This window comes from Argiope bruennichi, chromosome 4, assembly GCF_947563725.1.
Source record: "Argiope bruennichi chromosome 4, qqArgBrue1.1, whole genome shotgun sequence".
In the NCBI taxonomy this organism is placed as follows: domain Eukaryota; kingdom Metazoa; phylum Arthropoda; class Arachnida; order Araneae; family Araneidae; genus Argiope; species Argiope bruennichi.
The window spans coordinates 21,475,462-21,490,117 of NC_079154.1; the positions used below are offsets into that span (position 1 = coordinate 21,475,462).

General features: G+C 24.1%; 1 protein-coding gene across 1 annotated transcript; it reads right to left on the reverse strand.

The window, feature by feature from the left end:
* Positions 1 to 5,452: 5,452 nt before the first annotated feature.
* Positions 5,453 to 13,847, reverse strand: LOC129965907 (uncharacterized). Its single transcript, XM_056080186.1, has 5 exons — positions 13,516 to 13,847; positions 12,061 to 12,178; positions 10,953 to 11,194; positions 9,884 to 9,988; positions 5,453 to 6,806 (listed from the first exon to the last, which is right to left on the reverse strand). The coding sequence occupies exons 1-5, from the start codon at positions 13,698 to 13,700 to the stop codon at positions 6,749 to 6,751; spliced, it is 708 nt and encodes a 235-aa protein (XP_055936161.1). The 5' UTR covers positions 13,701 to 13,847; the 3' UTR covers positions 5,453 to 6,748.
* Positions 13,848 to 14,656: the final 809 nt, after the last annotated feature.

Sequence of the window (14,656 nt, forward strand, 5' to 3'; positions counted from 1 at the left end):
ATAAGAAAATTTCGATAAAAAATTAGATTTATTAAATTGAAATTCATTTTAATTATAAATGATTGCAATCCCATTGTTTATCAATATCAATGCTCAAATTAATTTAGATTGTGTCTACAATGCAAAAACCTACTTTCAGCTGTGAAACAAATGCAATATAAATTTTTTTTAAACGGTAAGCTACGTATGAACTAAAATTATGCGAATGAACTAGACGCAGTTATATATGGGGATTTAATCAAAAAATATATATCAAAACATTTAGAAAACTTTTAATACTGCATTTTCCTTAACGTTTTTTTTTTTCGCATTATAAAAAAAAAAATTGTTTTAAAGGGATGGCGATTGGTTTGATTTTGCATAAAGAAATACATAACAACATTCAGTAATGAGCTTAATGCCCATGAAATGGTAGTTGATTCCAATTGTATAATTATAGCCAATAAGAGTCAAGAAATATTTAATTGCATTTTACATTTACATTAGCTTTGTGATTTTTAAGGCGAGAATTACTCTTATTTAGCGCATTATCTGTATACTTAGTATATACTCTGTATATTGTAGTGTATATATCTTACTTTGTATATTCAGATTTATATGATGAGAAAATTGTTAATAGTAAAACTTGTAGCTAACAAATGTGGTATATAGTTTTTTTTTTATTTGCTCATTTAGAAAAAGTATTAAAAATTTTAAACGATCTTAAATTAAAAATTAATTTTTTTTTTCAAAATTTATCCCCAAAATAATATTTTTTATTGTCTTAACTATTGAATTTATACTCATCCACATTTCGAAGATATTAAATAACTTTTGTATGCATATGATCGCTGCCATATAATTCAGAGTCAAAATAAAGGTAGAAGAAAAGTATAATATATAATAATTCAAAATGTTTTTGATCAGAGATTCGAATCTCCTTAAATTTTTTTATTTGAAAATCATTTGGATTTAAAATATTCCATTGAAATTTATTAAGGTGGTTACGTTCGCGATGAATTTTTTTGAAAAGAGTTCGAAAATAGTTATATTTTTGAATATTTGCATTAAAAATATCGAAAAAGCATCTACGAAACCACCATATACCAGTTAAGTGGCAAAAGTTCTTTCAAAATTGGAAAAATAAGGTTAAAATGTATGAAGCAAAAATCTTTTATTTAGAGGTTTATCAAACGATTTGCTTAAAATTTTGTAAATATCTTACGAAAGATATAATATAGTTACTGAACCAAAATATAAGTTGTCTTTCTATTCACTCTTTAAATCTTGGGATTATTATTATTATTTTCACATCGTGAAGCACTAAAACAACTGTAAAATATTTCTAAATGAAGAGGTTACTTCTTCTCCAATTCAAGAACTGCAGAACATGTTGAGAAATTATTATACCAAATTTGAACAATATATATATATATATATATATATATATATATATATATATATATATATATATATATATATATATATATATATATATATATATATATATATATATATATATATATATGTAATAAATTCGCATCCTGTCGGCTTTTTAATATGTAATATTATTTGTTGTGAAGCATGATGCAGTTTGAAGATATTGAAGAGACTTTTAACATTTTTTAAATTCTTTTTAATATCCATCGAGAAAGCATAATTATTTACAAGCAGAGACGCGGACAAGACGTCCGCCACAGCGCAGACAAAAGCCAGAGTGGGGAAAAAAGGCCGAACTAAATTATCCCTCGCCTTATATAACCTTAGATTTTGATAGGGAAAATATCTATCCACAGTGCTAATATATTAATAAGATTCTGATAGGGATTTCTGACGCATGTTAATCACATGTAAGGGAAACGCAGGGTTCTTTTAAGAAAGAATGTGCTTACTGGACATTTTTACCCCTTCACGCCGAGCGTGTGAAAAGTATCGGCGTTTAGCTGACTAAGCAATTTTATAAAGCTTCTCTTGAATTAATTAAGTAGAGAAAGTGGAATTGGATCACGAAATAAGAGAATGAACTTACTATGGGCTAAATTAAGATAAAATCTTAGAAATTAATTAAATTGAAATTAGAGTTTAAAATATCATTACATATATATATATATATATATGCATTAGATTTAATTTATAAAGTTTTTGATAAGAAAATAGAATTTGAGAAAAGAACTTTTTAAGATATAAAATAGCATTAAAATGTATGCAAATGAAGATAAAAAAATTAGTGTAAATTCTTCAAAAATAGAGGTTGAAGCGAAATTCGTAATATTACACAATATTACACAAAACAAATTCGTAATTTCGCAAAAAATCAACTTTTCAACGCGGTTCCCTATTTCAGTTACTTTTGCCAATGAATCGATCCATCTTTATTTTCTCATATAAAAATGCGAGATGGTTGAACTCGACATTTTGACGAATCTCCACGTTTTAGATCACCCGAATCCAAAAAACACATTTTTGGAATGTCTGTCTGTGCATTATGTTATCTCCGAGGTACGAAATCTGATATATATTCATTACACCAAATTCTTAAAGTTCTATCAAATTCTGAATGACTAGTGCGCAAGAAATCTTGTCAATCTCACTGTCCAATAGTTACAGAACTTAAAAGAGCTATACGAGTAAAATTTAGTGCACAAATTTGGCATCTAAAGTGTAGATCTGAATAAGATTTTGAACCAAATCTGTCCAAGGTTGGACCATTTGCTGTTCTGTATTTTATCAAGCGTGTAAATGCACTGTCATAAATGCAACAACTTGGAATTAGTGAAATATTGAACCCACTTAAAACATCTGAAGTGTAGTTTTTTTTTTTTTTTTTACCACATTTTGATAAATAATTTTTGAAAGGGTGATTATCTGTTGGTCCGCATTTTCATATGGATGTAAACGTAATAACTGAAAAATGAAACGATTTAAATAAATTGAATTTTGATATGTGATTTTATTATTAAAACTAAAATTATAAATCGGCATCAAATTTTAGCTTTAATACGTAAAAAAAAGCGTCCAAAATGTATATTCAATTTTCTTAATTATGCTACTAGCACTAAACGCTTCTGTGCGAAACTCTGAAAAAGAAATTCGAAGTGTTCATGGCCTTATTCATCGTCCAAAATTTTGATAGGTGGAACATGCGGGAAAGTTTCGGGGAGACTACTTCCGAAATTACATTGACGAGTCTACATTCTTGTACACGACGTATACAAAAAGAAAGTATAGCAATGGTAAGAAAATTAAATCTCAAGATTTGATGAGAAATGAAAAATAACATAGATGGTCCTTAATTCTAAACAACACTAAATATTAGTAAATCAATTTTTTTAATTGTAACTTTTAAATGTAGCTTTTCTTCTAGAAAACAGCCTTTAACTATTTCATGATTAAAATAAAAAGTATGAGCGCTCATTATGAAATATTAGTTAAACGAATTTTACCATAACAGAAAATAAGACTTCTCAGAAGTGCAAGAACAAGAGGCTAATAAATCTGAAAATGCAATTCAATACAACACAATTTCGAAAAATTCCAGCAAACTAACTAAATAAATAATATATTTAAAAATATTTTCTTATATGCTTTAGTACCTTGTCAATTGTAGAAATACTTATATTTTAAAATGTTCTTCTATTTTTAAAAAAAAAATTGTACCTCAATTTTAAAGTTTAATACTGCATTTTCAAAGTTTACTTTTAAAAAACATTAAAACACATAACAATATGTGTTTATAAATTTTTACAATATATTATAAATAACAAAAGTTTGTAATAAATTAATGAAGGCAATAAAGATGCATCTAACTAAATTTTGCATTTCTAAAAATTTGGAAGGTTTTTAATTACAATGAAATTTAAATAAAAAAATTAAAATAGATTTAGCAACTCTTAATTTTTTAAAATGATGCAGTTTTAGGCAATATTAAAATAATATTAATAAAGCTATTTCTGTGAACAAAAAATAAATTTGAAACATATAAAATTTTTATTATTGTCTGCGTTCAAATTAAAATAAAATATTTAGTGCCTATCAACATTCATTGTAATATACAAAAACACAAATTTAAAATAAGGAATATTCTAAATAATGAAACTGCCATGCATATTCCAAAATTTGATTGGATCCATATTAATTTCTGTTTAAGTTATACTTAATTAATGTTATAAAAGAACAAATAAAAAGGGGAAAAAACAATCTGTTCTATTGAAAAATTCAATAACAATTCTGTTTACCAATAAAAGTGCACTGAAAATATTTTTAATGCTATCTCTACAATCACTCCATTACAATAAATAAATAAAAAATATGGAGATTAATATTCAAAAGAGCTGGTATAATCAGATTTAAATTTTTGAAAAAATTAACCAGGAATATAATTTGACCATAATTTCTTATATTATCTCTTAAATTATTGTTTTGATAATTGCACATATGGATTCAAGAATTTAATTATTTAATTTAAAGAATATTTTATAATAATAATATATATATTTTAAAAGATAATTAATATTTAATTGATATTTTGGATGAAGCAAAAATCATTTCATTAAAATTTTCACACTATGCTTGAATTATCAAGAATTATTGCATGTAAAATCAAGTTACAACACTTAAAAATTATTAAATGAAACTCTAAAATAATTTATTGAAAAAAACTCAATATTAAATCTGTTATTAATTATGATCTATTATTAATTATATGTTATTAATTAACAGATATTAATTAACAAATTAATATACAGATATTAATTAACAAATTAATATCTGTTCTATTGAAAATTATCCCCATTTCTTTATAAGCTCATAATTTAGTTTCATTAATGAATATTTATATTATATTTTATAAATAAGAGTAAAATCCAACACATTATATGACAATAAGATATAATTCATGTAATGCTACAAACTTAGACATCTACAACTTTATAAATAGTTATATTTTTATTTATAACATAAACAGATAATATTTCAACATACGTGGAGATTATATGTTATAATTACATTTTTATCAAATATTTACATCAATACACTCTTAAAACAATCATACAACAATAAATTCATTCATTTAAAAAATACTTCAAGAAATACGTTAAAATAGAATAAAATAACTTTTCACTTTATAATACTCAATATACATTGTTAAAAATATTTGAAATATGAAATCTCAAAGAACTTGCAATAATTCAACAACAATAAAAACATAAATAAATAAAAATTTATATAGTAAAATAGTGACTTGAGTATAATCTTTCATATAATGATAAAACAATTTTTTCAATATAAACTTAAAAACAGACTAAAAATTACTTTTCGGTTTTTCAAAACCTAAAACAAATTTAAAAAAAGTAGCATATTTTGTAAATCAATCTAAATTCAAGTTTTTACAGACAAAAAAATTGATAGCTGAACATAAGTTTAAACTTTCTTTCAAATATTCTAAAAAAGTTACAACTTTATTAGAGAATCCTTCTAGTTATTTCAAAATTCACTTTTTAATATTAGAACAATTTATATATAAAAATCTTAAGATTAAATTAAGAATTTGAAGTATTTCATCTAATTCTAAGGTAGAAAAAAAATATGTGAAGTCTAAAAACATTCTAACTCAGAACACCTAATGAGTTTCAAAAGGAAAAGTTAATCATAAGACTTGTATAAAAATTTATAGTATTATTCCCATTTTTTTAACACCATTTCAGATTTAACATAAATAATTTAAAATGTCATTACAATATAGATAAATAGTGAAATTTAAAAATATTTATTAACTAGTTTTATTTATCATATTAATTTAATTTTCATTTGTGACATTCAAAAATTTCAAATATTATATATATATACTGTCCACATTCAGATTTTTGAAATTTCTATGAGAGTTTCACAAAATTTATGAATTATAAACAAGGTAAAAATTTTTTAAAAGTCTAATAACAACAATGAAAATAAAACAAAAAAAAAATGCTCATTTGCTCCAATGATTGAAGCCAATTTAAATGGAAGAATGATTGAAGGCAATTTAAATAAAAGAAAACAATGCATTACAAAAAAAAAAATATCAGGTTTATGTAAAAATACCTGTTACCAAGATTAGGAGACTAAAATGCAGATGAAATGGTCAAAATTAATTTTAATAATTTTTTTCCAATTCCAAAAATTATGAATAAACTAAGCTAACTAAAATTATACCTTTACATAACTTTTGAATTTAGCAATTTTTAAGAACTGTAACATTGCCTGATAATCAGAAATTTTTTTTTCTTTTTCAAAAAGATTCCTAATTAATTTCTTTCTGTTTGAAAAAGATCCATAGCCCAACATAGTATTTGTGACCAAAATCTATGTGACTTAAAATTCATGGCCAGTAGACACTAGAATCCTCACTGAATGGACAAAGCATTGTCCCAGCTTTGCCATTATAACTGTACTACATACAGTAAACTTTTTGTTAAAAGGTTAATGGATTCATAGGTTGTCAGATTTAAGGGTGTAAGAACCACCAATGAAAGTTGTTAAAATCTGGATACTTATATATCCAGCCAGATCATACATTTCAGATTCAAATTTACATATTTATCAATATGTTGAATAATTAGTATTCAAATATAAAAATTAACATCATCATCTGGATCTTCATACAAATTATCGAATGTCCAAGGATCAGGGAAACTGATATCATCCACCTGATCAGCTTCTACTTCCTCCATGAAATCATCCTTTTCTTCACAAGAAATCTCTTCTTCATGACATATTATCCTCGCACCAGCTTTCAAGTCAGTACTTGAGGGTTGATTAATGATGTCTTGTGATAAAGGGACGACAAAAACCTAAAAGATAAAATAAAATATTCCAAGCTATAATTTAAAATCTTTATTTGCATCTTAACTATGAGTGATGATATCTGACAATTTATGAAAAAAAGTAATAATTTATTATTACAAAAACAACAAAAAAAATGCACTATGTTATATACCAATATTGCATATAGCAGTATATAATGCTTTTCCACAAGAAATTGGCACGTACAATAGATGTTGGAAATACTCAACATCAACTATTCAGTCTAGATGTTAACAGTTGTTTTTTTTTTTTTTTTTTTTTTTAAATAAAATTAGTTGAAGTTACAGTAGTGAAAGTCACTTGCAGAAAACTTAATTTTAAAATTATGATTATATGATTATGATTATGATTAAATACAAAAATTCATTTAAACATATATGTCATATCTGGATCCAAGAGACCACTAAAATCATAACATTACAACATATTTATACATGGATAAAACAAGACTTTTTGCAATATATTAATTTTTAGAGAACAACAACAAAAAAAGTGTTTTCTATAAATCAATGTTATCATGTTATTTTTAACATATCAATGTTATTTTTAATCCATCTAATTATTAAAGTATGCATGTATGAAATTTCCCCACTAATGCATATACTTAATTTTATTTGATTCATGTATATTATTTACAGTTTCTGCAATTACTAGAGGCATTCAAAATAGTAGTCATCAGCTTCCAGATATTTATAAGTGGAAACTATGCTTCACTGGTCTTGGCTAAAGTGGTTACCAAGATTGTTGCATCAGCAGTTTCAGTTTAATCTCTCATAACATGTAGTTTAGATTTCCTAAAATAAACAAGTTCTTCAACTTTTCTCGTAAAAGAAAATTTGTATGTGTTAAATAGGAAAATGGATTGAAAATTCCATTACATTGATACCAGTATCTCAATAAATTCTCACAGAGATAAGCTCAGATAAATTTGGGAACTATACAGGTGTAACATCAGGTAAAATGAAGTGCATGATATTTCCTTTATGCATATTATATATGGAGACAAATTCTCAGTTCTGCTTCAATTTGACCTTAAACGATTGAAACTGCTGCATATTTGCACTGAACATTATGAGTTGAATAATTTATTGCAGCACACTATAGTTGAGGAAACAATACTTATTGCTATAGTGGCGAACACATGATATATAATTTGCAAACATATACAGATTCAATTTTGCTTGAAATTAATGCTTTAATCACTACTTGGATTGGAATTTCAAAAACCACTTGTAACTGCTCCAACCACAAGAATTTCACTTTGATAAATCATCATACTATTTTTCTTTTTATGAAATCTGCGTATAACCTTTTTTTAATGGAATCTGTGTTCATAAATTTGTAGTATATATTATTATTATCTATTTTATTCAAGAAATTACTTTACCACATTCCATATTACTTCATTCATTCATTAGTTTATTTATAGTTAGTTTATTTTTCCACATTTACTTCATTCACATTATTTTAAAAAATTGTAAGTCTTCAAGGCAATGAAAGAACAATATTAAAAAAAAAAAAAAAAATTAGCAACATGCAAAATGTGTGGTAAATTATATAACTTCGAGGTACAGTCCGAAATCTTACTACAATATATGTTACCCATGACAACAAGTGTATAGGGCTAAAAAATTCTAATACACAATTTGTATACTGTATTATTACAAAATACACAAAGTGTAAGAAAACAATCATTCTTTTAATTTGATAAAAGTAAAACTTACCAATAGAAAAAAAAAATCAAATAAGCATAGTTTGAAAAATAATACTAAAAATTCCCAAATATGCCAAATGAAAAGTGAGAATGATATCAGTAATTTTTTAATATATGAAATTTATATCTAATTTAATAAAGGAGGGTTTCACAAAATCAACTTTATAATAAACAAACATGTTGGCTTAAATGCAAGTAGTGATTAATTGAAAATATTGTATGAAAATAATTTTAAAAAACTGATTATTGGGGTGCAAAGAATACATAAATATGACCATTTTTGTGTCTATTATAATTAATTAAATGATACAATATATTCAGAAATTATTGCAAGAACTAAAATAAGATGGCCATTTTTTATCTATCTTTTTTAATCATATTTTCCATAAATTTATAGTTTAGTATTTGAAGATAATCATTTCTAATTAATAAAATTTGTTTTTAATTTTTCAAAAAGCCATATACACATTTATATTTTAAAACATCAGATTGCCTGGTAAAATATATTTTTTAATCATATCTAAAATATGATCTGGAAAATAAAGCTTTACATGTAATTTCAAATTTATTTATTTTTAATAAAGTCTTATGAAAATAGAATCTTTCTCTTAAGCAAAGTGGAAACAAGAGAACTTTACAAAGGTGTATAAAATTACGAGAACTGTCACATTTTATTGAATTTTTGCTAGATTAAATGACATATTTTAATAAGATGAAAACTGGCACAGATTCAGAGTTACATAAGATGAAAAGTTACATATACCATATTTAATTTCCTACAAGTTTAACTTATGCTATAGATCCTATATTAAGAAATAGTTAACCGTCAATTAACAGAAACATCAAATTACATATTTAGTTTCCTGTGAAATAAAGTGAAAAGTTTGACAGAAAATTTTGATTAACATATTGTATATTTTTGCATTGATTTTGATACATGCATTCAATTATATTAAGATGACAATCTTAAAATTTTAATAAACTTGTTTTTAACTATTAGTTGACACTTTTCTTAAATGACCAGCATATCACAGAATTGAAAATCAATTGAAATTTATTAAACCTGTCCTTTCTAAGATATTTATACAGTACAGTTAACAAAAATATAACAAATAAAGTTTATAATTCAATAAATTATCAATTAATCAGATAATTTGCAAGAGCAAAATAATATTGAGTCTTGCAGATAATACAGTAAATTCATGAACAAATGATACATGCATGAAAATGCACTTTTTATAGAGAAGCATTGTAATAAGATGATGTGCTTTTTGTCAACCATTTAAAACATAATGTGAATTCTTTCTATTAATATAATTCCAAAGTTCCTTAGAAGAATGCAATACTTACGTCTGTATCATTAGCCCAGGTCGAGGTATCACAGAATTCATCCAATGCTTCAATATGTGGAAAATGTCTGTTAGTTGCAATGTCAGTATCTCCTTGGGTTGAAAACTAAACATGAAATTAAAGTTGATTACAAAAATTCGGAAACTGATATTTCAAAGATAATTTTTATTTTTATTATTTTGTAAAATCCACTTAACAAATAAGAAACCATATTAAAAAGAAAAATATTTAACTGATTTAAAGTGTTTTTCTTCCAAATTGAAACATAAATTTTATATTTCCTTAGAAAATGTTTTTTTTTTTTTTTAATTTTATTTTGCCTTGTTAACATATCCTAAGTTCTCTTGCTGAACTCCCAACATATAGTAGAAGAGTTTTTGCAATTTCTACTCAAAATTATTTCTAAATAAAATAGTAAACTCTTTTGAACTTATTCAAAATTTTACAAAATGAATTTGTCATCTGCTGAGTTTTAAAATGAGTTTAATCATTTTTCATTTAAGATGTGTTAAAATAGAATAATTTTATAGTAGGAGAAATAACAGTGATTATTGTCAAAATAATCTTTTCTATTAAAATGCAATACTGAAGAAAATTAAAATGATAGTATTATTTTGCCAACAGAATTATTACCGTACTAATTTATTTCATTAACAATTATGAAGACAGAAATACTATTACCATTTAATTATAAAATACAATGAGGATCATAAATATAAATATTTATTTATTGAAGTGATATAATAATATAAAATGATACATATAAAAAATTCAACAATAAGAAAACAATTTCATTTACATAGAAACTGTACAGAGATTCCTTGTTTCTTCTTGTTGAGGGTAAATTTAAAAAAATTATATTTACATGAAAGAAGCACCTTTTAAACAATTGCAAAAATCTAACATTTTATCTATAGACAACATAATTGATATATAAAGTATATAGTTACTTGTACAAATAATTAATTTTTAAATAAATATTTTCTGTTTTAAATCAAAATAAACATTCATTTCAAGAATTAACTAATTTAAAAAAATGTTTAAATATATGAGTAACTTGTCATTTTACCTGTTCAGCAGTTCTCCCAGAGTTATCATCAAGAGTGTGAACACCTGTGGAAGCACCCAATCCTTCTGCTGAGGAATGCTAACAAGCGAGGCATGCTTGAGAGTGTCTTCACACATTTGATTCATTTCCTCTTGATGACAGTTTTGAGATGCCTGCAACTGCATGCGAAGAAAATTATTTTCTTCTTCTAATGAACTACAACGCAACTTGAGATCTTCATTTTCCAAGAATAACCTCATTTTCTGTAAAAGGAAAGGAATAATTTATTTAGAGCTTAGATCTATTAACAAATATAAAATTGTTACATGTCCATTAGAATTAAATTTACTGCATACCAAGTGATTTAAAATTTAGCATTAATAGCAAAGCAAGAGTAAAAATGCTAAAAGATAATATATTTTTTTTTCCAACTCTTTCTGTCATATATGCATTATAGTGAAATGAAGATAAATTACTGTATTTATTTTAAAGGTGTGTATTAAAATTGTGATCAAAGAATCCATAGTTTCTTTTTTTATTATTACAGTGTTAATTTCCTGAACCTATTCAAAAGTTTATTGTAAAATTTCTATTGAATGACCAAGAAAACTCACAAACATTTGAAAACTAATTACATAAGGTTAAAATAAATAAAGAACCAGAAATATTAATTTGAATTTTTTATTTATTTTCAATTTATGGTGTACATGCACGCACACACACATATATATATAAAGAAACCCTGATTATTAAAAATATAAGACTAAGAATAAAAAGTTTAAAAAAATTTATCAACATCTGTAAAAAGTTTTATTAACAATTTACATACAATTTAACTTAAACATCAATCTATATTAATTCAAATAATTCCCCTTACTAAATTGCATAGCTATTTTCTTCAATAAAGAGAGTTTATTTTTAATTATTCAGAATTGTAGATATGTCTTTTTTAAAAATTAAAGTATTCATTGGAATTTTTCATTTTATAATCTTATAAAAAATTAAAGCACACAGCTATTATTACTTTTACAGTCTTATCATTTAAAATCAAGCAAATGCAATTAGTTTGTACAAAATTATTAATTTATTAGATATATAGATAGTAGATATAAGCATATAAACAACTTACTTCCATCTTTACATCAAACAGCTGCTGTTCAAGTAGCCCTCTTTGGAGTTTTAATTTTTCTTGTGAAGCATGTGATGAAGAGTTATTGTGTAACAACTTGTTCCTTTTTTTAATCATTCTGAGGATTTAAAAAAAAAGTAATACAATCAAGGAAAACAATTAAGCAATTAATTATACAAAACATAATTACAAGAAAAAAATAGAATATTTCTGATTTGTAATCCACTAATTTATACACAAATTTCAGATATCAATGAACAAGTCACATATCTTATTTAAAACATCCCTTCTTATTAGAAGTCAAATTATATTAATTTAAAAATATGGGAAGAAAGGGGGAAAAAAAAGAAAGAAAGGACAAATGTGGTATTTTTAAAAGATTTCTCAAAATTAGAAAACAAAATTAACTAGAATAAAAAGTTATGAAGAAATTTAAAAAAAAAAAAACTATTTCTAAGTAAAAGAAATTTAAATTAAAAAGAATATGAACTGTTAATTTAATCAATAATAACTCATCTTAATGAACTTTATATAGAATATTTTCAAGAATAAAATGTCCTGTTGAATATTTTTTAAACATTGTTTACATTGATAATCACTTGCAGAATTAGATTATATTCAAAAAAAATATTTCCAATTGACTTTTATAGAATCTTCATGTAATCAAAAATTTTACACAATATACACAGCCTGTCACAAATAATAGATTTTCAGCAAATAAAAACTGAATTGTATATATAAAAATATAATAATAATGAGCTGAGAATTACAGTAATTATAAACTCAAGATACAACAGAAACAATTTAGAAGACTTTCTAACACTAAAATTAATAAGCTAAAATATTCCTGAAACATGATTGCATTTACAAAAATATGTTGTTGTATTTAGAAATTTAAAAAAAAAAAAAAAAAAAAAAAAATCCAAAGACAATAAAAAAATTTTATATACATTTCAGATTTTTAAAAATAAAACTTTCCTTAAAGGAAGGATTTTAAATTTTTATAATGCATCTTTCAAACTGATTTTGAAATCTCAATATTGATATAAGAAGATATTACTTATACATAACAGTACAACCTATTGCAAAGCACTGTTTTACTAAAAGATTTTATATAAATATTATGAGAATAAATAAATATTATGAAAGAAAGTTAGTATACAAGGAAATTATGAATCCATTATTAAATATCCTTGTTTGACATATGTTCTATTGGAGAATATTTAAGATCTTGTTTTGAATCTATATATTTATTACAAATATGAATTTGTTATTAAACTCTTTACAGATTTTAAAATAAAGCATAGAATAGAACATAAAAAATAAATGAGTATCCTAATTAATAGGATACGACTTGCTTTTAATGTCATAACCAACATATTTTAAATTAAGCTTCGAAAAATGATGATGCAATACTCTATCAATAATCATCATGCAAAATTAAATAACTCGTACCTTAAACTTGGAGCATGTGCAATCCTTTTACTCGTCTTTTTAAGACGAGCTAAACTTGGGGAATCATTATTATCCATTGTTCCTATTCCTCCTGTTAGATTTATAATAGTTTTGCTGGCATTGCTTTGAAGTCTAGCTAAGCCAAATGGCACAGCATTTATAATCATAAATTTCTGTAGAGACATTTTTGCCTAATGTAATCAGAAACTATAGATTACGATTAAATTCAATTATTCAAACAATAATTATCCAAAATTAATTGAAAAATCGCCGCAATACACAAAAGCAACCACGTATATAATCGATTGTTGACTTGGTAACTCGTACATCTGTTGAAGAGGTAGATTGAAAGAAAACATGATGCAATATACTTCATATATTCACTTCAAAACTACAGAAATATTTCATCACTAAAATAAAAATATAAAATTGTGTTGAAGTAAAATAATTTATAATGTAACAAGTAAGAAATTTTATAATTTAATTAATAATGTTTGACTAGTTTTGAATTGAATGAATAAGTGTATTATAATTTTTATTTTTTAGATGTCCTTTAGTCTTTCTAAAGGGATGAAGAAATATTCGTTTAAATTTAGAAATGCAAGAAAAGTATATGAGAAATAAAACTAAAAAAATTTCATTATTTTATTTGATTACCTTTGAAGAAAATAATAATTGTGATTTTATATTTTTAAGATTGCAGATTAATGACAAATAGAGGATAACGATTTGAGTAGTTACATTTTGCTGATAGTAAATTCTTCAATTTTTATTTTTATTTCATTATTTATATTCTAAAATATTTTTGAAGCATTAGTTTTACTATGAATATAATTAGAGCCTTCAATTTTGTCACAAAATGTCAGTTACGGTACGTATAAAGGATTACAATATTTCTCTTTTCTTGTATTCTTATATAATATATCAATTATAAAATTTGATTATTCTCAAATGTCTTATAATCACCTTATTCAATCGTACAAACAAATAATTCGCAGCCAGAAGCCTTTGTTGCTAAGATACTAGATTGTCCAATTCAAACAATCAATTCAATTCAAACAACACAGCCAGAAGAAAATTTTAAAACACCTTATACTTCATCATCAATTATTTTTTCCAAATGATAGAACTTTTATGTGTC

Coding starts and splice junctions, on each gene's coding strand:
- LOC129965907 (XM_056080186.1), bottom strand. CDS start 13,700: ATGTCTCTACAGAAATTTATGATTATAAATGCTGTGCCATTTGGCTTA. Junction 11,195..12,060: donor TGTTTGATGTAAAGATGGAA/GTAAGTTGTTTA, acceptor TTCCTTTTACAG/AAAATGAGGTTATTCTTGGA. Junction 9,989..10,952: donor CTGGGAGAACTGCTGAACAG/GTAAAATGACAA, acceptor TTTCATGTTTAG/TTTTCAACCCAAGGAGATAC.